Source organism: Erpetoichthys calabaricus, chromosome 10 (assembly GCF_900747795.2).
Source record: "Erpetoichthys calabaricus chromosome 10, fErpCal1.3, whole genome shotgun sequence".
Lineage (NCBI taxonomy): Eukaryota > Metazoa > Chordata > Cladistia > Polypteriformes > Polypteridae > Erpetoichthys > Erpetoichthys calabaricus.
The window spans coordinates 3,733,191-3,758,902 of record NC_041403.2 but is presented as its reverse complement, the minus strand read 5'-3'; the positions used below and the strand labels follow the sequence as shown (position 1 = coordinate 3,758,902).

At 44.1% G+C, this 25,712-nt stretch overlaps 1 protein-coding gene across 1 annotated transcript; it reads left to right on the top strand.

Annotated features, from left to right (window-relative positions):
* Window positions 1-1,438: 1,438 nt before the first annotated feature.
* Window positions 1,439-25,712, top strand: LOC114658705 (interferon-induced protein 44-like). Its single transcript, XM_028810742.2, has 7 exons — window positions 1,439-1,637; window positions 9,282-9,737; window positions 11,053-11,104; window positions 16,076-16,271; window positions 16,400-16,552; window positions 21,557-21,728; window positions 25,550-25,712. The coding sequence occupies exons 2-7, from the start codon at window positions 9,290-9,292 to the stop codon at window positions 25,657-25,659; spliced, it is 1,131 nt and encodes a 376-aa protein (XP_028666575.2). The 5' UTR covers window positions 1,439-1,637; window positions 9,282-9,289; the 3' UTR covers window positions 25,660-25,712.

Below are 25,712 nucleotides of genomic sequence, written 5' to 3'. Positions count from 1 at the left end.
GTAAAGAGAATTTAAACGGCAATCACTAAAAAGGAGTAGCTGCACCAGCCATGGCAGTCCAGCAAAACAGGTAAGCGATTTCTCATCGATTTGTTAAGTAGTCTGATGGTGGGAAGAAATGAATCGGGGGTCTTAAAAAGGTTTGGGATTTGAATCCAACGACAACAAACTTCTCTCCGCTCCACGTCACTCGGCTTCTCGCCAGCACATTCACTGTCCTCTGTCGCCACCCAGTGGCGAGCGTACTGAACACCACCCTGACAAACACAAACGAGCGGCTGGATGAGCACAACTGGACCCAAACTTTCAATAAAAGCCTCTGACTTCGCCAGCAGCGTCTGAGCCTTGTGGATGTATTGCGGGGTAAATCAGTAAATAAGAAGACGCCCAAACTTTAGCACAGCAGAATAAACGGTTTAATATTAAAAAGAATTTATAAGAAGATAAAGGCTGAGCGCTTCTCCATTCTGCATTCCTAACTCGTACACACAATCCCAGTTACTGACACAGGTAGAGTTTCCTCTGCCCCTCACCAATCATATTGCCCAAAGCAGAGAACTGCTGTCAGTTGTCATCGATCGTAACCACTGGGACTTTCATTCCAGTATCGTCTTCCTTGCTGCTATAAATGATACCCGTTATCTTTACATGCGCACTCAATAGTAAATTATATGCAACGCCAATAAGGATACAAAAACAAAATGGGAACATTTGCGACAAGGAAACTTAATTTCTTAATTGACACCTCATACATTTTGCCGCCATCATCAGTAATGCCCCTTAACCAACACCCCCCAAGGGTCCTGCGGAAGATGGAGCCGATCAAGTGTATGGCCGTAATAATCTCTGGAAGGGGCTCCTGTCCATCACAGGTGGAACACACATTGGGGTCAATTAACATCTCCAATTCACACACAGGCACGGGGAGAACATACAAACTCTGCGCACGGAGGACCCCGAAAGTAACCCCTGGTCTCCTTGTCGCAAGGCAGTAGTGCTGTCACTGCGCCACCCAGCACTTATTCTGACTTGATAATTGGCCTTCACATATCGGCCCCTGTTAGTTTAAAATGGATCTCACATCGTGCGGGAATACGACGATGAAACGCGGGCGGGACTCGTGGCAGTTGACCGTTGTGAAGGTGCGACTCCCGGGAGGTCAGTCTGAACTGTCCGTGCTGACAATCCGATGTCAAAATAAAAAAAATATCACGGATGAACCCCGCCCACCGCCAGGCACGCGAGCGCCCGGTTTTCTGATTTTCATAACCACGCCTCCCTGAAGAGCGCGCTCTGGATTTCAGTCGCTCAGGTCGCGCCGTTCACTGCAGTCCGTCAGGTTAATTGTCGACAGACGGAATGGCTTTGCTGAACAGTTTTTTTTTCGGTGGGGGGATCGAAGAGAAAAGTTTCGTTTTCCCAAAAGTGGCGCCGAGTTTTCAGTTTCGTTTCAGGACCCGAGAGCACAAATTGGCATTCCTCGAGGCTGCGTCTGAAGGCTCAGGGCGTCATTTTGAAAGGGGTGACAGAAGAGGAGGTGTTGAGGTGCTGAGAGAGCGTCTTAGAGGACTGACATACAAAGAAAAAGAGAAAAGCAAGAGTAACGAAAGAAGGAGATCGGGTGAAAAAATAAAAAGGTAATTCATAAAAAAAATCAAAGGGGTCTGGTAGGGGGCATTCGGACAGAGTGTGAAAGTGCGGAGCTGTAAATCAGAGACCCCGAACACCGCTGGAGCCGCGATGGAGAGCGACTGTGCTTAGCGGATGAGTGGACTGATTTTAGACGGGACTCGCAGTAGAGGTCTGCAACCAAATTTAGACAAAGAGTCGGGTACAGGAGCATTAATGGTGAACATCGGGGTCGGGCCGGGTTCTGTTTAGATAGATAGATAGATAGATAGATAGATAGATAGATAGATAGATAGATAGATAGATAGATAGATAGATAGATAGATAGATAGAAATCTATCTATCTATCTATCTATCTATCTATCTATCTATCTATCTATCTATCTGATAGATAGATAGATTTCTATCTATCTATCTATCTATCTATCTATCTATCTATCTATCTATCTATCTATCTATCTATCTATCTATCTATCTGATAGATAGATAGATAGATAGATAGATAGATAGATAGATAGATAGATAGAAAGGCGCTATATAATGATAGATAGAAATCTATCTATCTATCTATCTATCTATCTATCTATCTATCTATCTATCTATCTATCTATCTATCTATCTATCATTATATAGCGCCTATCTATCTATCTATCTATCTATCTATCTATCTATCTATCTATCTATCTATCTATCTATCATTATATAGCGCCTATCTATCTATCTATCTATCTATCTATCTATCTATCTATCTATCTATCTATCTATCTATCTATCTATCTATCTATCTATATATATATGTGTGTGTGTTTCCCCAAAAATATCGGGTCCAAAATTTATGCTCCAAAAGATGCACTAACGCTTATTTTCAGGGGATATCTTATATTTATTCATGTAATATGCATTTATCCAAATACAGTAATGTCATCTTCTTCTGTAATATCGTCATAACTCTCCACATTCAAACCCTGAATTCCATCCTGAATGTCTTGCTGCTCCAGCCACTTTGCGGATCCTCCAGGATCGACGTGACTGCTTCAATATTTGATGAATGGTTCCATGTGGTGAAGCAAAATGCCGACATACAAAAGCATTCGTGGTGCTTTTATAATGAAGCGTCGCATGTTCCCCATCGTAGTGACATGATCGATTTTAAAAGTCTCACATCTTCTGTGCCGTCTTTTTTTTTTTTTTGGCACCTTCACAATACTATCAGAATGTACAGGAAGCTACAGGGAAGAAGAAAATAAGGACATAATGAACATGTCTGTTTTGTGATTAAAGTGGAAAGTTCGGCTTTAGTCTTGGAATGTCCACTTTAACCTCGTAATTACTTGATCATTAAACGTCGTAAACGTCATCTTCAAACTGCTCCCGTTGTTAATCGCTATGAACTTCTGGGGTTTCCTCCTGACCTGACAGCAGTGATCACCATACACAACATGTCACATTTCTGATACTCCACTCTCTGCACTTTAAGCATCCTTAGATTTACACTTGATGTCACTTTCATGATGACGTGCATTAAATAAAGATATATATACAGTGCATCCAGAAAGTATTCCCAGCGCATCACTTTTTCCACATTTTGTTAGATAGATAGATAGATAGATGTTACAGCCTTATTCCAAAATGGATTAAATTCATTTTTTTCCACAGAATTTTGCACACAACACCCCATAATGACAACATGAAGAAAGTTTACTTGAGGTTTTTGCAAATTTATTAAAAATAAAAAACAGAGAAATCCCATGTCCATAAGTATTCACAGCCTTTGCTCAATACTTTGTTGATGCCCCTTTGGCAGCAATTCCAGCCTCAAGTCTTTTTGAATATGATGCCACAAGCTTGGCACACCTATCCTTGGCCAGTTTCGCCCATTCCTCTTTGCAGCACCTCTCAAGCTCCATCAGGTTGGATGGGAAGCGCCGGTGCACAGCCATTTTAAGATCTCTCCAGAGATGTTCAATCAGATTCAAGTCTGGGCTCTGGCTGGGCCACTCAAGGACATGCACAGAGTTGTCCTGAAGCCACTCCTTTGATATCTTGGCTGTGTGCTTAGGGTCGTTGTCCTGCTGAAAGATGAACCGTCGCCCCAGTCTGAGGTCAAGAGCGCTCTGGAGCAGGTTTTCATCCAGGATGTCTCTGTACATTGCTGCGGTCATCCTTCCCTTTATCCTGACTAGTCTCCCAGTTCCCCACAGGATGATGCTACCACCACCATGCTTCACTGTAGGGATGGTATTGGCCTGGTGATGAGTGAAATTGTCGATCGGTTACACGTCAAATTGGTTAAATGCGTATCAATAGACTTTGCTGAAACAGTTGGTAGTGATGATGAGGAAGATGAAAACTTCAACTTATAATATCATGAAGAATATCTACAACTGTTAACACCGTCTGGTCTCCCACCGGCCAAATTACTGTAGAAAGAAGGATGTATCCAAGAAAGGTAATGTAGTCCATCTTCACTAATGACATGAGACACCACAGGAGATCTTGATATGCCATTCATATTAAAATGTTTACATTTTCCCGTTAGAATAACTTTAGCAAAGACAATTAACAAATCACAGGGACAAACTTTTGAAAATGTTGGTTTATTTAATAGAGAGAAAGAAACAAAATTCACTCACGGGCAGTTATAAGTTACGATGTCACGATGAAAGTCCAGACACAGAATCACAATTCAATGCGATATTGACGAAAATCTAATTTAAAAAATTGTTTTTACTGAAGTTTTACAGTAAAAGTGTATGTTTAAAATGTATTTGTGTGTTCATTTCACAGCCAAACAGAACGAAAACATATAATGCAACATGAAACATAACTTACTTTCAATTTATTACATTTTATTATTTTTAGCTATTGTTAATTACTGGCTGTAATGTAAAACAGTTTAGTTGTATTATGCATATGTGACAATTGCCTTGAAAATAACAATCTATTTAAATTCCCATCCCATACATGAGCGGCAGAACCACAAAGAGGCTAGCGGGTAGCGCAGGCACAGGGGTTGGTGAGCGAAGGGAGCAGGGAGCTAGTAAATTTTTTAAAAATCTTGCCTCTCATTCAGAAGTGCGGACCCGCTGCGCCACACAAGCAGGAGCCAACAGCAACCATCATACTCAGTCGGGGTGCCACCTGGTGGCCTTTTATCAGGTTGTATGATTTGAGCAGCACTCATCGTACTCTTCTTATATGTTGAGCACATTATCTATAAAAGTGTTTCTCAACCTTTTTCATGTCACAATCCGCTTTTTTGCCATCCAAGTGCCAGCGTGACCTATCAAGTGGGGGAAAATCGATCACAATCAGTAGAGCTTGGTAAACAGAGAGCGATCGTCACAAGGGGTTTCTGGTCCCCCCTTTGGTCCTCAGAGCGGGAGAGGAGTCACATAAACAACAGCAACACTAAACCCACCAGTGGCGGCAGCCCACCACCCAGTGGTCGAGAAACGCGGATCTCTAATACAAGACAAGTAAATGTGTGACTTTCTCTGCTGCCCGTTTTAGTGCTCTGTCTGGTGGCCTGAGGTCATTGACATCAAACAAATGAGGGTTACAGTTAGGATTCGGGGGGGGGGGGGGGGGGTTGTTCAGGTCTACATAATAAAGAGCATAAAGGTACAGTGGCCCTGAAGTGCAATGTGCAAAAACAAATCGGAAACTGTCACAAGAATGACAATAAGACATCATAAAGGCTTGGGGCAGCCACCCTATATAATGTGCCTTGGCTGCAAAAAAGTCCAAAACGGAACTGTAGTATACAGTCAACTTGGCGGCTTTAAAGGCCAGTCTAGGAAGTGATGTCATCAGAGGCGGGGCAGGAAGTGACATCATCAGAATGCAGCTGGTGAAAGTGCCGTCATCAGAGATGTCAGAACCCTGTGGGATTTCCCGAGAAAGGTCTGCAAGGGATTGAGAAAAGACAATGCACCCCCCTGGCCAGATGTGGAATTGTCGTTATTCAGGCCCTTTAGATAGATAGATAGATAGATAGATAGATAGATAGATAGATAGATAGATAGATAGATAGAAAGGCACCATATAATAGATAGATAGATAGTGTGGCAGGTGGCAGGGTGTGGTCCTCAGCCGCCTGCCTTTTTAAGGAGCCGCCTCACTTCATTAATGACTGGAGTTGGGTGAGGAGAAGGACGAGGTCTGGGAGGAGGCAAAAGAGAGGCCTGTGAAGAGTGAGAGAAGGCTGAGAGAGAGAAGCCTGGACTTTGGGGAAGCCTTGGGGTTTGTTGGTGTGGCACAGAACTTTGTATATAGTTGTGTAAATAAACGTGTGGTGGTGCTTAACAACATGTCTGCCTGTCTGTGTCCGGGGCTCGTTCCACAATAGATAGATAGATAGATAGATAGATAGATAGACAGTGTGATAGGTGGCCGGCCATTTATCCTGGCCAATACTCCCAGGCCGCCAGGTGGAGTTCTCCTTGCAGTATGGAGGTACCCCGAATGCCAGCAGGGAATTATGGACATTGGAGTTTTCCTTTACAACCCTGCTGGATACCACGGGGGCTGCTAGAAGGCGCTGCAGGGAGGAGCAGTAATTATTTTCCCTAACCCCGGAAGTATGTCAGAGTCACATGAACAAGAGGAATGACGTACTTCTGAGGTGAAGAAAAGGATTTTTTTTTCTGACCCGGAAGTGTTCCTAGTCACGTGGACAGAGAGGGCGAAACACTTCTGGGTCAAGGACTATAAAAGGATTGTGAGAAATCCCAGACGTTGAACTGAGCTGGGTGGAAGGGTGGCAATGCATCTGGGAGTGGAGGATTAATTATTGATTATATTATTGTATTGATTTGTATGAGTATAGTGGAGTGTAGAATGCTTGGTGCACATTATTATTATAAAATAAAGTCATATTGGACTTTTATCTGGTGTCTGACGTCTGATCTGAGGGTTCAAGGGGTCGACAGTGCCTCTATCTATTACAATAGATAGATAAATAGATAGATATGAAAGGCACTATAGATAGATAGATAGATAGATAGATAGATAGATAGATAGATAGATAGATAGATAGATAGATAGATAGATAGATAGTGAAAGGCACTATATGATAGATAGATAGATAGATAGATAGATAGATAGATAGATAGATAGATAGATAGATAGATAGATAGATAGATAGATAGATAGATAGATAGATAGATAGATAGATAGATAGATAGATAGTGAAAGGCACTATATGATAGATAGATAGATAGATAGATAGATAGATAGATAGATAGATAGATAGATAGATAGATAGATAGATAGATAGATAGATAGATAGATAGAGAGTGAAAGGCACTATATAATAGATAGATAGATAGATAGATAGATAGATAGATAGATAGATAGATAGATAGATAGATAGATAGATAGATAGATAGATAGATAGATAGATAGAGAGTGAAAGGCACTATATAATAGATAGATAGATAGATAGATAGATAGATAGATAGATAGATAGAGAGTGAAAGGCACTATATGATAGATAGATAGATACTTTATTAATCCCAAGGGGAAGTTGACGTCTACTCGCACGTGTGTGACAAAACACAAACACAAATCAGAAAAGTCAGAAGAGCTGGGATCGACTCCTGATGAATTGTTACTTTTCACTGTTTCTTCCGCCTCCCTTTGGGTTATGCGCTGCTTTTTTTGTTTTCATGCCTTCATTTTGTTTATGTACTGCTCCATTTACATTTATTGTTTCTGATTTGTTGTTGTGCATTGCACTTCAGGGCCGCCGTTTAAAGGGGGCACAGGGTCACCCGAGGGTCCTACCACGACAAACACAACAACATCTGCCAGGTCTCAGTCCTGGGTTGAATGCTGTGATATTCACTGTGTTTGTTTGCTCTTTAAATGTTGTTCTTGCGTATGTTATTTTTTGACCAGTTTTATGCTTGTTTTGAATATTGTTTCCTATTAATTAATATTTATTACGCATGTATTCTGTTCATTTTTGGCTGACTGTTTTTACTTATATGTCTTCTTTATGCACAATTCCAGGGGGCGGGGCCATTCAGCTGGAGGACCGCCCACTCCCTGTTTATTCCCCGGCCCTTCAGAGTGGCACTGAGAGTTGTTGGGGGTCTTTCTTCATTCTGGGCACTGTTGTGGATATTCAGTTTTTTGACTTTTTCCTCTGTTTTTGTTCATTGCACTGACTGAAAATGGAGTGCTGAATCTTATGGGTGATGACCAGTGTAGCGTGTGACTGGGGGTGGTACCCAGCCGGGACGCCCAGGAGGACTGGAGGAGGGCTTACACCTCCTCCAGACCTCAAGGTGGTGACCGCCCTGGTGGCTTTGGGGATCACGGGAACAGAGCTTAGAAGCTCAACCCTATAGGGGCCCGTGGAGCCTGAGGAGCCCTGGCCCTCAGTACTTCTGCCTCACCCAGAAGTGCTGGTGGGGGGGGGGGGAGAGAAGACCAGGGACACCCAAGGTGTTTCTGTGTGTGCAGTCGGTACTTCCGCCACAGGAGGCACCTAGAGCACATCTGGGTGGATATAAAAGGGGCCGCCTTCCTCTGTTTGATGGCTGGAGTCGGGTGGAAGTGGACGGAGCTCAGAGAGGAGTGGAGGCGGTCAGAAGACAGAGAACGGCATTGTGAAGAGGCCTGGACTTTAGGGGAGTATTGGGTTGTGTGTGTGCTCTGTACATAGTAAATTATGATTAAACGTGTGTTGGTTGGCGAGCCATCGGTGTCCGCCTGTCAGTGTCTGGGTCATGCTCAACACTAGAAAAAAGGAGCAAAAGGATAATAGCAGACATCAGCAAAAAAAAAGTCCGCAAAGCCAAACCGTTAAATAAAAAATTTAAGTCCAACGTTCAGAGCTCATTCCTAATGCCAGGAGTCCCAGAACATAAGAATTGTCAAAGTTTCCCTTTGCATTTAGCCTCAGATAAGATGGGAGAGCATGCGGAATGGCTTGTTGCGCACTCCCTGGGCATCATGGGAAAGGTTGCCACGGCAACGACCATGCAGCTATTCCAAAGGGACCGCGAAAGTGGCAGTTAATTATTATCAACTTTTCACAGAAGACTCTGATGGGAAAATAAAGCAACCCATTAAATTCCTTGTGTTTGAAAACCCCCAAAGTGCACAGAAATGTCCTGCATGGGAGAGGACATCTGGAAACCTCTGGAATAAACACATTAAACAAAGCAAAATATAATTAGAAATAAATAATTAAATAAATGAAAGGAAGCACAACAATAACAATGCATAGGACAAAAAAAAGGTTAAAAGGGTTTGCCTAAAAAAGTAATCTAAGGCTAAGAAGTTTAAATCAGAATCCAAAAACAAACTCGAAGCATCAGTGGTAACCTGGGGACTCACCTCCTCAACCCAATTAACCACATCAGTCTGTAATCCCGAATCGGAAAGCAAGACGCCCAATGACCAGAAATGTCCACTAACAGGCCTCCCCGATACTGAACTCTGAATGATATAAAGTAGTGACATCATGGTGGCCCCGCCTACTTAGGCTCCACCCACAAAGCACAAGGAATGAAGCTCTAAGGCCCACATACACAACACACACTGAGTAATATCTAAATACACTGAGCACTCACCCCAGTGACCAGTGGAGGACTCACCCCAGTCCCTTGGGCTCATGGCTCTCCTTCTCTTTCCAGGTGTCGTCATGTCTCCTGTCATCCCACGGCTGGACAAGCACACGGAGAAGCAGCTCCTCTCCCTATTTGAGGGGCACGTTAAGTTCAGCCTGCTCTACAAGGGCAGCCTGCATGGCTTCAGTGTGTCTGAAATAGGCAGGAAGAGCATCAATCAGGGCTGCATCATGATGGTGGGCTACTTGGAGGATGACGTCATAGTGGGAGGCTGCACAAGTCAGTGGCTCAGAGTTCAGTATGCAACATTCAAGGATGAAAAGGCCTTTTACTTCTCCATTGAGCAGTCTGAGCTCGATAGGACCCCCATCAAGTCTGTCACAACCAAATATGAAGAGATCAGCTTTGAGAATGGCCTGAAGTTCCATCGGTCCAAAACCAACAATTCAAAACTGTTTGTCACTACAGTTGACCTGGAAGAAGAAAACGTCCTGAAAGACCTAGAGGTGTACCGGGTGGAAGGTGAGCCGTGGGACGGTGGGGGGGGACATGTTGGAGCAAGGCACAAAACATGAGGAGGTCCCAGGGGACAAAATTGTAGAGAGCTGATAAAAATACATTTTAGAACACATTTATAGTGTCAGTGTCAACAGTCAGCTGGGCATGGCAGGGTGGCTAGATGCTTGAGTGCCAGCCAGAGGGGTGGGTCTTCATGCTTGAGTGGCAGCTGGATGGGCGGGGCTAGATACTTGTGTCGCTTAAGTGTTAGAATTCAATCAGGGCCCGTTATTGGGTTTGTAAGAAAATGTTATGCAGTACAGCTGGCATTGGTGCTTTGCAAGGTGGGCGGGGCTGGACGCTTGAGTGGCAGCTGGCTAGCCGGCAAAGAATGGAAGTACGGCTGTGACTTGGCTGACGACGTCCCACCTAACGACGCTGTGCTTTACTGACGGAGCTCCTGAATAGTGTCAGCACCGTCATAAGACCAGACTGAACAGGAGCTTCTGCCCCCAGACCATCAGAATACTAAACTCTGTTAAATAACCTTTGACCTTTTGCTCTCTTAGTTACTGTGCACTTTATTACCACAAATAGGTCTTAAGTTTACATTATATTGTATTACATTATTACATTGCATATATTATATATATATATGTCAGTGCAGCAAAAATGACATCAGACAAAGAGCCCCCCCAAATTAATATACGTCAATACACTTAATGACGAAATGCACTGGTCAGACCCGAATGCCGTCATTAAACAAGACACGGCTGTACCGTCGCCCCTCGGTATCGGGGGCCAACCCTGGACACACCCGGAAGCTGCGGTCCAAAAGAGGATGCAGTCAAAATTGGAAGCCATTAGGAAAAATCCCCTCCATCCTCCCTAGGAGGCGCTCTCCCTTGGAGCTCTTTTAGCCACCACGGTGTGTGCCACGAGTCGTCTCTGGGGGGCTTCTCAGGCAATTCATTGCTTCCCCCAGACATCCCAGATAATACTGATGCTCTACGCTCATTTTTACATTTTCTGCACAAAATTCATTTGTTTATTGATTGTATTATTTGTCCTTGCGGGTCTTTATATTTGTCATTTATGCTTCTGCTGTTCTAGGCATCTAAATTCCTCCCCGGGTTTAATAAAGTTTATCTAATCGAATCAAATGTCCAACTTTTCAACTTGAGCTTCATAAGATGGTTTTATAATTTGTCCTGAGAGGATTTGACAATAACACATGCGAGTAAGAATGTCCTGGGACTGTGGACACATGACAATGACGTCTGCCTGGGGGTGTCCACCTGTCTGTGACGTGTAACCTGCTCGTGTTTTTACATTTCAGACTTTGGTGACCTGCTGGACTCCCCCTGGCGAGAGCTGTACTGGGATGAAGAGTAAGTAGTCGCCCCCAAACTCATGGTAGACCCCGAGTGGCACTGTGCTTAACCAATCGAGCCAATCAGCAACGACTGCCCAGCGGCTCAGTGGTTAGCACTGCCACATCCCTCCTGCAGTTAGGACAACAGTGTATGTGTTGTGAATAATGAAGGAGATGAGGGGGCAAACATTAGAAAAAGCTGGACGAGAACATCAGCCCAACAACGCCCACCAATCCTATCCAGTTAATTCTACCCAAACTAACGCCAAGTGGAGATGTGAAAGTCCCTAAAGGCCTGCTCCCCACCACACTGCTTCATCACTTATTCTAAATAGGTCTGTCTAACATTTGTGCAAAACCTGCCCTTCACAAGTTTCCACCGATGTCCCCGTGTCCTCATTGAAGTCATTTCAAAGTCACCATCGTGATCCTCTGGACTGACTCCCTTCATGATTTCAGACACTTCAGTCAGGTTTCCCCTTTTGCTTCATTTAATCTCTTCTCCTGCAGTCCTCATTCAGCTTAGGCCATCTTCTCAGGAGGTTCTCAGCTGCGGCTGCTTTTTAATTTTGAAATATGGAGACCAAAACTGAAGACGGCACTCCAGATGAGGCCTCACCAGTGTGTGACCGCCTTGGACTCCACACATCAAGGCGCTATATAACCTGACGTTACATTAGCCTTCTCGATTCATCCTGAGTCCACCGTGACTCCTAAATTCTTCTCCTAAGACATACTTTTGATTTTCAGACCTCCCATTGTGCATTCAAACCTCACATTTCTACGTGAAATTCTTTACATTTCCTACCATCATTTTCATCGTCCACAAATCTGCCCAAACCTGTCTGCTGTCTGAGTCCCTCTGTGACCTTTTAGCTGATTCTCCACTGCCTGCCCTTCCACCAGGTTTGGGTTCATCTGCAGCTTTGACCAGCTTTTTATTTCTCTTCTTGTCCAATCATCCATGAATATTAAAAAGAGCAGCAGCCTTAGCAATGAGCCCGGCTGGCAGGGACGTGCGGTCAGGGGCGGCTCATCATGAAAAGTAAAAAAACTTATAATGATAACCTAAAATAAATGTGTCCACTGGTCTGTGCTATACAATTGTTTTCTGTATTCCAATAATTTTGATCATTTTATAGTCAAAATCGCTGAATTGCCTGTTCAAATACAGGGAAGAAAGGCGAGGTGCGGCAGTGACGAGCCTCACCTCCCCTTGGACTGCGCTCTCCATCACCTCACACACGGGGTTGATGCCTGTGATTGGCACGTGCCTGTGGCTGTCTCTCTGTATGTCGCCAATATAAGGTGTGCAGACACGTTTATTATACGCCCTGACTGTCCACAGTCTGGCTAATATCTTTAATGAGTGTGTGTGTGACATATTTAGTCTTACTGATCAGACATAAAACTGCAGTGAAAAGGCAGACAGTCCCGTGCCGCCCTGAAGGGGGCACATGTGAGCCCAACAGGTGCTTGTTTGCTGCTGTTGTTCTTGCCAATCAGTCAGCGACATCAGAAAGTCAAGTGCACTGCAGTGGGCCGTTTAGTTTTAATTTTTTGTTCCAACTGACTGCCAAAATGGAAGATTAAGATTTTTAAAACTAAAGGAAAATAAGGAGGACGTTTACAAGAAAGTGATGGAGATTTTCGTGGAGAAGGATAGGACTTCATTTACAAATAAAGGTGTCAATTTTATAAAAAATGAAATCAGACTAAGAAAACAACAATCCAATATTTAACAACTAAATTTTGACCTTAAATAAATTATTCTTTTGTTTTTCTTGTTATGCTTTTGTTGAACAGTCCGTATTAAAATTGATTAAAGCATCAGAATTAAAAACTCAGCCACGTAAATGGGGAGGGTTACGTCAGGAAGGGCATCGGGTGTAAAATTTTGCCAAATCAATATGCGGATAACAATACAAATTTCCATACCGGATTGGTCGAGCCCCGGGTTAACAACAACTGCCACCACTACTGTTAGCCAACAGGGTGCTGGTGGAAATTAGGCTACTGTTGGCCGAAGAAGGAGGAGAAGAAGAAGAGGAGGGAGACGTGTCAGGAGGCAGGGGGAGAGGAGGAAAGTAAAGAGAGTGGAACTGACGGTAGGAACTTTGAATGTTGGCAGTTTGACTGGTAAGGGGAGAGAGTTAGCAGATATGATGGAGAGAAGGAAGGCTGATATATTGTGCGTACAAGAGACTAAATGGAAGGGGAGTAAGGCCAGGTGGATCGGCGGTGGATTCAAATTGTTCTATCATGGTGTGGATGGAAGGACAAAATGGGGTAGGAGTTATTCTGAAGGAACAGCACGTCAAGAGTGTTTTGGAGGTGAAAAGAGTGTCAGGCAGAGTAATGATTATGAAGCTGGAAATTGGAGGTGTGATGAAGAATGTTGTTAGTGCAAGTTGGGTGTGCAATGGATGAGAATGAAGATTTCTGGAGTGAGTTGGATGAAGTGATGAACATAAAGTGGTGATTGGAGCGAATATCAGTGAACATGCTGGTGAAGGGAACAGTGGAGACGAGGAGGTGATGGGTCGGTATGGTGTTAATTGCAGAATTAATATTTTTATTAACATTTACTCAAGCACTTATTTTTCGGAAAGGAAAAGCTAAAGTTTTCATCTTCAAATTAGGCATAGCTATTAAGTATTTTGCGTAGTCTTAAGGCTTATTATGTATATTCGTTGTACTGTACCCTTCGTTTTAATTAGCAGAAAAAACTAAACGGACAGAACTCGTGACAAAATACTCGGACAGCGATGCTTCACTATTATGTGTCCTCCATTATGCTAACAACGGGCTTTACGTTTCCTAAGTATTAATGAGTGCTAAACAGTAAAGTGTTTTTCTCAGATAAAAAGTCTTCAGCAAACCCCCATCTACACGATCCATGCTAGCGGCACAGTTACCTGAATGACGCCTCTTTGAGACTCTCCTGCAGCCTCCCGTATGTGGCGCTAATTGCCGCTAAATCGCCGGGCTTCAGATTTGCATCGCTTTCGTGTTTTACAAACGTCTTTCTATTTGAACAACACGTGTGCATTTTAACTGGGCTGCTTGATTTGCCACTGGTCTGCTGATTCTTCTCACAGATGTTCCATCGGCCCGCTGTATTCCTTTCCATCTGTAAGGAGTAGCAGCACACAACTCTGCTCTCGGTCTGACATTGGCGTACAGTCTGCGCTTGCGCAAGGGGCGGGGTTCAGGGCGCGGGTGCGTCACAGCGCGTCTGCTCATTTCAGTACGGGAGCGCGACAGGCGTGTTAGTGCCTTCTATGTGTTGGCAAGAAACCCGCTACTGTATCTTACAGAAAAAAAGATAGTCATTGATATTTGTGAGGATTGAAGTATCGATTACTGTGGTATCGATCTGCACATTCCAAGTTCTTTGCGCCGTCACCCTTTGCTTCCTGTGTTTGAGCCAGTTTTGCACCCATCTCCACACTGAATTCCACTCTTCTTTTACTTTGGTCACCAGCCCTTCATGTAGGACCTTCTGAAAGCCAAGTAGATAATCTCATATGCACCTTCCTTATTGTGTTTGTCTGTTGCTTCTTTAAAGAATCCCAGCATATTAGTGAAACACGACTATCCCCCACAAGTCAGAACCCATGTTGATTGCTCACTAACACGCCTGTTCTTGCCAGATGCTGCTTGTTGTTGTCATTAATAATTCCAATAATTTACCCATGATGCACATTGGTCTCACTGTCACCTAGTAACTTGGATCTGCCCCATCGCTCACAACAAGGGTGACAGCCTCTGTCTAACCATCCCTACCATAAACACCGTCTTGCTGAGATGGTGGTACTTTCCAGCAGGTTCTCCCATCTCAGCAGAGGACTCCTGCACTGAGTGACCTTTGCGTTGTTGGTCGATGCCCATCTTGTTACTCACTTTGGCTGGACAGCCACCTCTAGGAAGACTCCTGGTGACTTCCAAACTTCTTCCATTTCACAATCTTTGAATCCTCTGATCCTGGGAACTCACAAAGCTTTGCAGATGGTTTGAGCCCCTCGCTTGGATTGATGCTGTGCCACAATTTGATCACAGTGTGCCATAGAGAGTTATCTTTGGACTTCATGGCTTGGTTTTAGTCCTGACTCACAGTGTCAATTATTTGATTTTTATCTGCACAACACGCTGTTCCCTGGTGGCATCACCAGGCTGTAGAGATTCTGGTTCTCTGCCTCAGGCCCTGGAAGGTTTATGCAGCAAAATACAAGAACATCCTAGAAGAAAATCTCATGAAGTCTGCACCTTGGGAGAAGAACAATAAGGCCACAAGCCCAAGCATAAAGCCAGCGTTACACAGACATGACTTTAAAACAGCAGTGCTGGGTCCCTTCGGGTGAACTAATGGCTGGCCAGTGTGCACAGTGACAGTCGGTCACCTCACATTCAGACATGCCTGTTAGATTTTGGGGTTTAATTCCTGCCCAGACACAGTAAGGGGGCAGCATGGCGCCATAGCAGGTAGTTCTGTTCTAGGACTGCTTGGGTGGTTGTCCTCTCCATCACACACCTGAGCCCACTTGTCCAATATGACAGACTGGCAGCCCATCACTAACTGATGTCACATCTCTCTAATGACACAGCAGCTCCAGGCAATGGATGGACCTGACAAGGTGGGATCGAGTTGTTCTCATTTTCAATATTTCAAAATGCGCCAATGGTCAGACTCCAGATGGGCATAAATAAGATGTCACATGTCCTCTATGGGCGGCTGCTGTGACAACAGTAATTAAAGGGTCACATGATGTTGTCACCATTGGTGTGATGTCTGAAGGGGAGTCCCACTGTGCCATTTTATGCTCACTTGCGTAAGGTCAGCAGCCCACTGAAATGCCCAGATATTGCCCCATAGTGGATGACGGCTAAGGAGTCAAATTAGAAAAGCAGGCCCTGGGCACTGTGGGCAAACCTCTTTGGTGTTTCTTTTCATCTCAGACCCTCACCCTTTGTTGTCTTCATGCAGGATAAGGGACCAACTGAAAAACTCCATCATCAACTACAAGCCTCCCCTTAACTTGGTCTCCAAGACAAAGGTCCTGCTTGTGGGCCCTGTGGGTGCAGGCAAGTCGAGTTTCATCAGCTCGGTGGGCTCTGTTTTTCATGGCTGCGTTGCCCTCAAGGCAATGGTGGGCACGGCGGCGCAGAGTTTTACCAACATGGTAAGAATCGTTCATATCTTTTAACTTTAGAATCTGAGTCATGACTGGCATAAGTCAATCCGTACCCAAACTTTAGGGGCTCCTCCTGTAAAAGCTCTGCTGTTTTTATAGCGCCTTTATCTCCACAGTTTAGATCATACAACATCAAAGCTTCACAAGCTGGAGAGCAGAACTCACTGGTTCTGTGTGACATGATGGGATTGGGAGAAGAAGACCTACCAGGGGTGAAGGTGAACGATGTGCTGCAGGCGGTGAAGGGGCACGTGCCCGAGGGGTACAAGGTGAGTAGTCGGTGGTTGTCGTCCTCTCGTTTAGTAGAATTTATAACACTTAGAGTCCCTCACTTTCTATATTTCTGGAACTTTTCAGATGTCTATCTACTCTTAAAGCCGCGTCCACATTTTTGTGTCTAGCATACTGAACCCTGCCATTGGAGTTAGAGGGGCTGGCTGCCTGGGGTGAGGCTGTTTAGTGAAGGCCTCTGCCTGCTGTTTGAATCTCTTAGGAAGCCAACTTCAGTTATTAATATTTTATTGTTTTATGTTGAAGGTAACAGAGTTAAAGATGTGAAGATTTGCATTGGGTGTGACGAGGATCGACAGAATTAGAAATGAGGACATTAGAGGGTCAGCTCAGGTGGGACGGTTGGGAGACAAAGTCAGAGAGGTGAGATTGTGTTGGTTTGGACATGTGCAGAGGAGAGATGAGGGGTATATTGGGAGAAGGGTGCTGAAGATAGAGCTGACGAGTAAGAGGAGAAGAGGAAGGCCTAAGAGAAGGTTTATGGATTTGGTGAGAGAGGACATGCAGGTGATGGGGGTGACAGAGCAAAATGACGAGGACTGGAAGATATGGAAGAAGATGATCCGCTGTGACAACACTTAATGGGAGAAGCCAAAAGAAGAAGAAGATGTTAATACTAGTGGAACATGTGGACCTCTGGTCCTAAAATAAGGAATAAAAACTTACACATGGTATTCTGGGGGATTATCAATGGAGGCTTAAGGTAAGGAGATGCTGGTACCGCCTATGTGTTCTAAATCGTTTCTTTTTTCAGTTCCTGTTGAAATTCTAATGTGTTTAACTTGTATTGCTGGTTCTTGTTGAGCAAGCTGAACATTTCAAAATTGGCAATGCATTCTTTTATAATTAGTATGAACAAATACCACCCCACTGTGAGCACATCGCAGACCTAACTGTCAAAAGACGTCCTCCTCAACCCAACATTGATGTAAGGATGTAAAAGCATGTTTGCATATGGCGGACATTGTGAGTATTTAATGATCTCCTTGTTTGTCGCCAGATGTTTCTCTCTTGCTGTCGTTCTTCATTCTGTACTGCGGCGTATGTGTGGCATGTCAATGACCCGCAGTGATAGCCATCTGCTCAATGGCTCCATATTCAGGCATACCCCAGGGCATGTCGAAGGTCACAGCCCGATGAAGCCAGCAGGGCCACCTCATCCACAAAAAGCAGAGGGGCACTCCTGAGGCCACCAGACTGGACCCCCTTTACTGCACCTAGAAATTCTGGCCATAAAAATCGGTGACAAAAGGCACACCAAGCGGGAACGAGTCTGACCAACTGGCAGCAATGCAAACCAAACTCTCACTCCAGTTGTAAGAGGACTGAACAGGCTGACCAGATACCCCATACTTCCAAAGCACCACCCAACAGGACCCCCCATGAGGGACCCCATCGTAAGTCCACAAAACAACATGCTGACTGGTTGGTCACACTCTGATGACTCCTACAATATCATTGTGAGGGTAAAAAGCTGGTCCAGCGCTCCACAGCCGGGATGAAATCCACATTGTACACCTGAATCTGAGGCTCGACCAACAGCCGGACCCTCCATACCTGAACCCTGAGGACTAAATGGCTAGAAATGTCATTAAATGTTAATTGAATAAGTGCTGCAGCCTTTAATAAGCAGTATGCATACAAATATTAAAAGAAACATTCAAGTGAAAAGACTTTCTAAACAAGAGTAAACCTGACATTATTAAAAACAAGAAGTGCAATTCCTCACACAGTAACACACTTCAAGGCGGAGCATAAATGCCAACAGCACACATGGCACATTCTGTTCATCCACTATTAGGCCTTTGTAACTTCTAGATCAGGGGTCCCCAACTCCGCTCCTGGAGGGCCGCAGTGGCTGCAGGTTTTCATTTTAACCCTTTTCTTAATAATTGCAGTTTTTGTTGCTAATTAACTCCTTTAACATTTATTTTAATTGGCTTGTTGTTTAAGATTTGTCCCTCTGATTTGCTTCATTTCTTTCCTTAAATGGCACCCAAACAGAAATGAAACGTAAAGTGAGTGGGCCAACAGAAGACCACCTAAGTCAGGGCCTTAAACTCCAAACCATTTCACTCCAACCAGTTGCTTAATGAGGCTCTGATTCTTGTCGTTCATTAAACCCGTTCTTTAACTTGTGGTCGCTGAAGTCGAGAACAACAGAAGGCGGACACCAATAAAAAGTAAAAAGCAATTTCTTTATTCTTGGTGAGAAGAGGGAGGCTGCAGCACCTGACAGCTCAGTTTGTTACAGGCAGCCTGCTCAAACAAGGAAGTTAGCTCAGTTTTATACCAGTTTGTTTCCTAAACAATAGGAGGAAGTATGTCAGTTCAATCTGACGTCACGCAGAGTTTGCAAGTAGCTCAAGATGACACATTCAATCAGTACTTGCAGAAGTACACGGTAGTCAGCATGCCCAAAGTCCCAGGCTCCCCATCCAAATTAGGCTATGCCAGCGTTTCTCAGCCTTTAAGTATTTGCGACCCGAGTTTTTATAACAGTTTTAATCGTGCCCCCCTAATGTTTTTTTGAAACCCTAATAAAATTTATTCCTATATTTTTTGCTGCAGATACACCGCTACAAGTTTAAAGTTTCCCTACGAATAGCGAAATTACGGCACATATGGCAACATTCGCACCCCCTTTTTTGTTACCCTAGGGGGGCGCGCCCCACAGTTTGAGAACCGCTGGACTATGCAATTCAGCTATGGCTAGATTTTACAGAGACAGCACTTTGCTAACATGTACTTCCGTATTCTTCTGCACCATCAGGGTGACAACACTTCAGCGTCTATGTGGCAGTCACAATTTAAGAATCTTTTATCTGCTTCTTAAAGGATTAATGCTATACTGTCGGTTAATGCACAGCACATTCTTATTATAGCTTACATTTCACACATAATGATCATCACACATAATAACTGATTATATAATATCAAAAGCTACCTTAAAAGTTAGTTTAGTACATTTGTCTTACACTCTGACTGCTTAGCATCTCTATTGGGTTACATTTTGATCGATTGGCTTAATTCAAGTTATTCTTTCTCAGACTCCATGGCTTGTTGCTTCTCTCTTTCTTGATTTTCTGTTTTCTGTTCAAATGTTTTGAGGACCAGAGCAGATCAACATTCTTGAGACCCTCATCTTTCTTTATTTTCAGATACTGTATGATGGTCACTGGTTGTTTTGGCTCATGTGGTATCTCGTGATTGTTTGGCGGCTCATTAAGGAAAGAGAAACAATTGAGGGGTCTGAGATTTCAAGAGCAAATCAATGAAAATGAATTCAAAAGACGTTAATTAGCAGCAAAAACAGGTCACTGATTAAGAAAAGGGTTATAATGAAAACCTGCAGCCCTCCAGGACCGGAGTGGGAGACCCCTGTTCCAGACTAATGTGCTGCCCAAGTGCCCACAGCCCTGGCACCTGCCCCTGTTGGCACATCTTGTAGTTCATAACCGCCCTGGACGAGCAGCAAGTGAGGAGGCAGACAAGACCTTCAGTTCCAGAAGTGCGCAGTGCTTATTCAATACAAAGAATTAAAGTGACGGTGAAGGCTCTGACGCTGCTGAAGTTGCCATCTTATTAGCACCAGGGAGCATCTGCAACTCCAGCCATGGCCATTGGTACTCAAAAGCAAGTAGCGAAGCAGAAGTGCATTCGTAATGTAGATAATACAATAGATACAACGAAAAGTGAGCATTGCAAACATTTAATATTCATCAGGATTTTGTTACTTTTAACAACCGTGTGTGTGTGTTATTAGTTTACTCAAATTGGGTTTGTCTAGAATTGTGACATTGATGAAGATCAGACCACACTTGATTAGCAATCAATGGGAATTCCAAAGGGTTCAACAGTGAAAGGTCATCTAATCCACCATCCTGAGTCTTCTTTGGCCTCATCTTAAACACTGCGGGGCCCGGCCAGCACCCCAGCTCGCTAATTAGGGGGGCACTGCCTCCTTAGGCTCCGCCTACATGAGGCGGGGCAGACAACGAGGAGCACTAAGGCTTAGAAAAGTGACATAACACAGAGATGAAAAATAATAAACACAGCATATTAAAGAAACACAATACATAAAGACAACAAAAGGTGATTTACACAACGCAGCAGTCCTGGCTGTAGCATGACAATAAACAATGGTGGCTTTTAATATTTCAGGGCCAGGGGTTTACTGAGATTCCCCCTCTTCCTGTGCTTAGTGGTTTTTTATTTAGAATTTGAAAAGTCCTGATGTTTTATTTTTTTAAGCTTTTGCAGGCCAGTACTCTGCTTCTAGATTTTGTGTTAAGGCTTATTTTGAGGAGCAGGCCTCCTCCTGGGTTTGAATTCTGTGAGCTGGGAAGGGAGGATCACAAGGTGCCATTAAGGCAACAGACAAGCACACAAACACTCTAACTAACTGTTAAAGATGCTAAGACCACCATTAAGTGGGGTCTGAAACTCGTGCCCTCAGAGGCTAACGTGTTCTCTTTGCAGCTGATAAGTGGATTTATCGTTTGGATTTTGATGTCATTTTGCAACATAAATAACGACAGATCACCACAATCTTTAATGAAGTAAAATAAAATTAGCTTGCCCTTCTTTATTTCTTTTTGTAATTCAGTAAATTTTCCTTTCTCAGGTTATATTGTCATCTCTTTGTCTGTGACTGATGATTAGAGGAATCTCTACTGCTCTCTGATGCGCCATCTATTGGAATACAAAATGCAAAGCATGACCAATGTGCAGATGGCAACTCGAAAGGGTTAGCAGTGAAAATATCGGACCTCCGAAGTGACTGGCAGACATCTTACCTTCTAACTCGTATTCTTTCTCTGACTTCACTTTGCTCATCTTTAGTCATCAAACTGACGTGTTCAGTGATTCGACTTGTGATAACGACTGGAGTGTCACAAGTGACGTCGGTGGGCTTGTCATTAGTGACGTCGGTGTGAGGCTCTTTTCTCACTGACATCTTCTTGTGTTTCTGTTTACAGTTCAACTCATCTGAAGCCATTGGCAGTGACACCAGAGGGTACATCAGTACGCCGGGCATAGCAAACAAAATCGCCTGCGTGGCCTTTGTGGTCGATGCCAGGAAAGTGCAGACCTACCCTGATGACATCCAGGAGGGGCTGCAGGAGCTGCGGCTGAAGATCCGAGACCTTGGTAATCGAGTGAGGGCGGGGGGACGGTCAGTTTGAGGGGACCTGCTTCATTGCTTTGTGGATTATCAAATTATTTAACAAAAGCAGGGCACGAGGCTAAAGACACAGGACCAGGAGACCTTATTACACGCCTATCATCCAATAAGCGAGTCAGTGTTAGCCCTGAGGAGCGGCCACTTGGCACCTTGAAGTAAGCAAATCTACAAACAGGTCTGGCATACGCACTCGCCCAGTGGTGTTAATAATCCATAGTAGGTAAAGTTACGTCATTAGCACAAACCTACAAACTGTTACAAATTCTCCATTATTATCATTCTTATATTGATGATATATATATACTGTGACGGCCTGTCGAATAAACACACTGAGGAGCCGCTTGTCCAAATGCCGACTGGCTTTTTATCGAATATGCCGCGATATAAACGGTGCCCTACTGCTGCCCGTTGTCTGAGTCACAGGGACACCTTCAAAATAACAAAGATAATTCACCTTCGTCCTATCTACCTCTTCACTATTCGCTCCCTTCACCACCTGATGTTGTCTTCCTTTCACTTTCTCTTCTGACCACCACCTCACCTTTTCTTCACGCACCGTTAATTAACCCTTCACTCAACTCTCTCTCTGTCTCTAGGGAGGGGCCCCAAGGCCTTATAAAAAGTGCCCCCCAAGACTCCACCCCATCACTGCTTCCACCCCTTACAGCCCATGCAGTGGCAAGACACATCACAATATTTATATATATATATATATATAGTAAAAGAGAGACAGAAGGCACAAAAAGTTTTGGGGGATCCACTTCATAAATTGTACAGAAAACAACAAAAATACAACTGCAGTTCTGCAGAGTAATCACCACAGACTGAGTCTGCAACAAAAGAAAGACTGAAAACAAAGGATATGTGGGCTGTTACATAGCCCCAAAAAAGGAAGGGGCGGGACTACGAGGTAATTACTGGAAATGAGGTCATCATGGGCGTGGAGAGGAACAGGAAGAGGAAGTTTAGGTCAGAAGAAGTGTTAGTCCACTCAGTTAGCTCCTGTCCCAGTGATTTAATCTTAGTTAGACCCCCCGCGCTGCCTCTGAAACACACGTGTGTGAACATACTGTAAACACACACACACACACACACACACACACATAATCATGAGACATATCCGGTCCTCCAGAACGTTAAATGAACGACATGTAAACGCAATTCAGATGTTTTCTTCACGCTCATTTTGGCAGAAATTGACACCAAGAAAAAGCTGCATGTGACGTTTTCTTTTTTTTATGCCATCCAAACGCACCTCTGACCGAACGCAAGCGGTGAGAGCTCATGTGGACGGTCTGATTCGCTGCAACGAGCAGAGAAATGGTCGGCGTTCAATCTGCGCTCACCTGGCGCTACAGAAAAACGCTCAGCTCAGACGTCACTGTGGACAGGACCTTAACTCAAAGGAACAAAGGCTTCTAAATGAAAATGAAAAGGATAAGGGAACTGTGAAAAACCCTGGCCAAAAATACTGTGACAGATAGAGGTCTCCGTGACCCCTTGAACCCTCAGACCAGACGTCAGACACCAGATAAAAGTCCAATAATAATATTTATTATTATAAATAAGTGCATAAAGCACCCTCCTCTCCACAATACTCAATAAATCCATGAACAATAAACAAACCTCCACTCCCCGACACTTAGCCACCCTGCCTCCCAACTCAGCTCACTTGTCTGGGGTTTCCCAGAGTCCTTTATAGTCCCTGACCCGGAAGTGGTTCCATCCCAACAATCCATAAGTCCTCATCACTTCCGGGTCAGCTTAAAAGTCATTTTCTTCAACCCGGAAGCACATCATTCCTTCCGGTCATGTGATCACGATGCACTTCCGGGTTATAGGGCACGTATAAGTCCTTGAGCCTCCCTGCAGCGTCCTCTGGTGGGCCCCACGGTGTCCAGCAGGGTTGGGAATAAAAACTCCATTGTCCATGATTCCCTGCTGGTCTTCGGGGCACTTCCATGCTACAGGGAGGGCTCCATCTAGTGGCTTGGGGGTATTGGCTGGGATGAACAGCCGACCATCTCTCACAAGACGAAAACTCCAATTGCTTCTCTTCAGTTGAAAAGCTGGCAGTTAATTAACGTCTTCGGTACTTGTAGACTGTGGATTTCCAGTTGTCTGGAGATCTTTTGAAGTCCCTGCTGAGACTCTTAGGCATCTCGAGGCTTCTTTCTGAAGGTCTCGTAGAGTACGGTGATGACAGGCACTTCAACATCAAACTAACGGTCTGAGTTAGTTTAAATAAGACGAGATCCTCTCTAATGTTGATTCTAATAATTTGCTGCCGATATTAATTGAAGGAATTTGAGGTGGTGATGACTGGAGGGCTGCACTTTGTCCACATGTGGAATTTGCATTTATGGACAGGAGTCCCCATGGACTGTGATGTTTGCTGATGGCATTGTGATCTGTCCTAAAATGCTCTCTTTTGTTTGCACCAAACATGTCTACAATTGCAGTGGCCAAACAACTCCATCTTTTATTCATCTGTCATTTATTCTTCTATTCCAGAAGGTCTGGTCTTTGTCTAGATGTTCAATGCTAAACTGTCGTCTTGCTCTGATGTTCTTTTTGGACAGTAAAGGGCTTTTCTTGGCACACCTGACATGCAGGACAGATTTGTGGAAGCTCTTTCTAATTGTAGATGCACAGACTTTGATACCAACTTTTGCAGGAGTTACCTGCAGATCCTGCAATGAAATTTTGGGGTTCTTGGAGACTTCTTTTAGTGTCAAACAGTCACCTCTTGGACTGAATTTGTTGGACTGGCTAGTCCTTCACAAATTAGCAGTCATTTGAAATCAGCACCACTTGCAGACAATTTTCCTTACAGTGGAATGACTGGTTTCAGGTAAGTTGATGATCTTTTGATATCCTTTGCTAGACTCCTAGGTGTCCACAGTCTTCTTTCTGATGGCCTTAGAGAGCTCTCTTAATCTTTTCATGATGACACCACACACATCAATATTAAACTTAATGTCGGACCCTCAATAGCTGAGGTTTAAAGAAGACAGTCAGGTCCACCTGCAGATGTCCTAATCATTGGCACCTCATCTGGAAGGCCTGATTCTGGGTTTGATAGTTTTGAATTGGTGAGGAGTGTAGGGGTGGACTTCATTTCTCCCTGTGACAGATCACCATTTTTGTTCATTTACATTATCAGAATGAACACACCGTGTCAGTTTGTTGTGCCTTTTCTTCAAGTAGATCACCTCTATCTTTAGGTGTGGTTTGCATGAAGATTGAACGTTTGCCTGTTCAAATATGATGAAAAAGTCAATCATTTCCATGGGGTGCACTTACTTTCTCACATAACTGTAGCAAGCTGGTTTAGCATAGAAAGACCACTATTTAAATGCTATAAGAAAAGTTCTGCTCCCTCCTTCAACAGCCACCCTGGACATTTGCCCGAGTTCACCTCTGAACAAACGCTTCACTCTTTGTTTGGTGTGGAGAACGTCTGGTCGTCCTTTACAGTCCTTGCTGAGGATAACATCTAACTTACGGAATATCACAGGTGGTCTTCCATGAACCATCATGTTGCGTTTTGATTCCTTTGAGGTGAGCTTCTTTGCAAGACAACAAGGGGCATCTTGAGAAGGACAGGCCAGAACTCGGTCAACAAACATCGAGACAAGGACAGATACCAAATGCACTCATCTCATTCCACCATCCAGATCCTTGGTGGAGGTTTACTTAAGTTTCATGTATTCTTCACACATAGTGAGTTCAATAAGATGGACAGGCGCACTGAGATTTCATGTTGCCCTCTTTTTATTTTTAGGGGTGCCACAGGTGGCTCTGCTGACTCACATCGATGAGGTCTGCCACGCCGTCGATAAGGACGTGAGTCGTGTTTATGTGTGCCGACACGTCCAAGACAAGGCAAGTTGAGTTTCTGCAGCTTCTGTCCGTCTGGTGAGAGACATCGGCCCACCCTCTGTCCT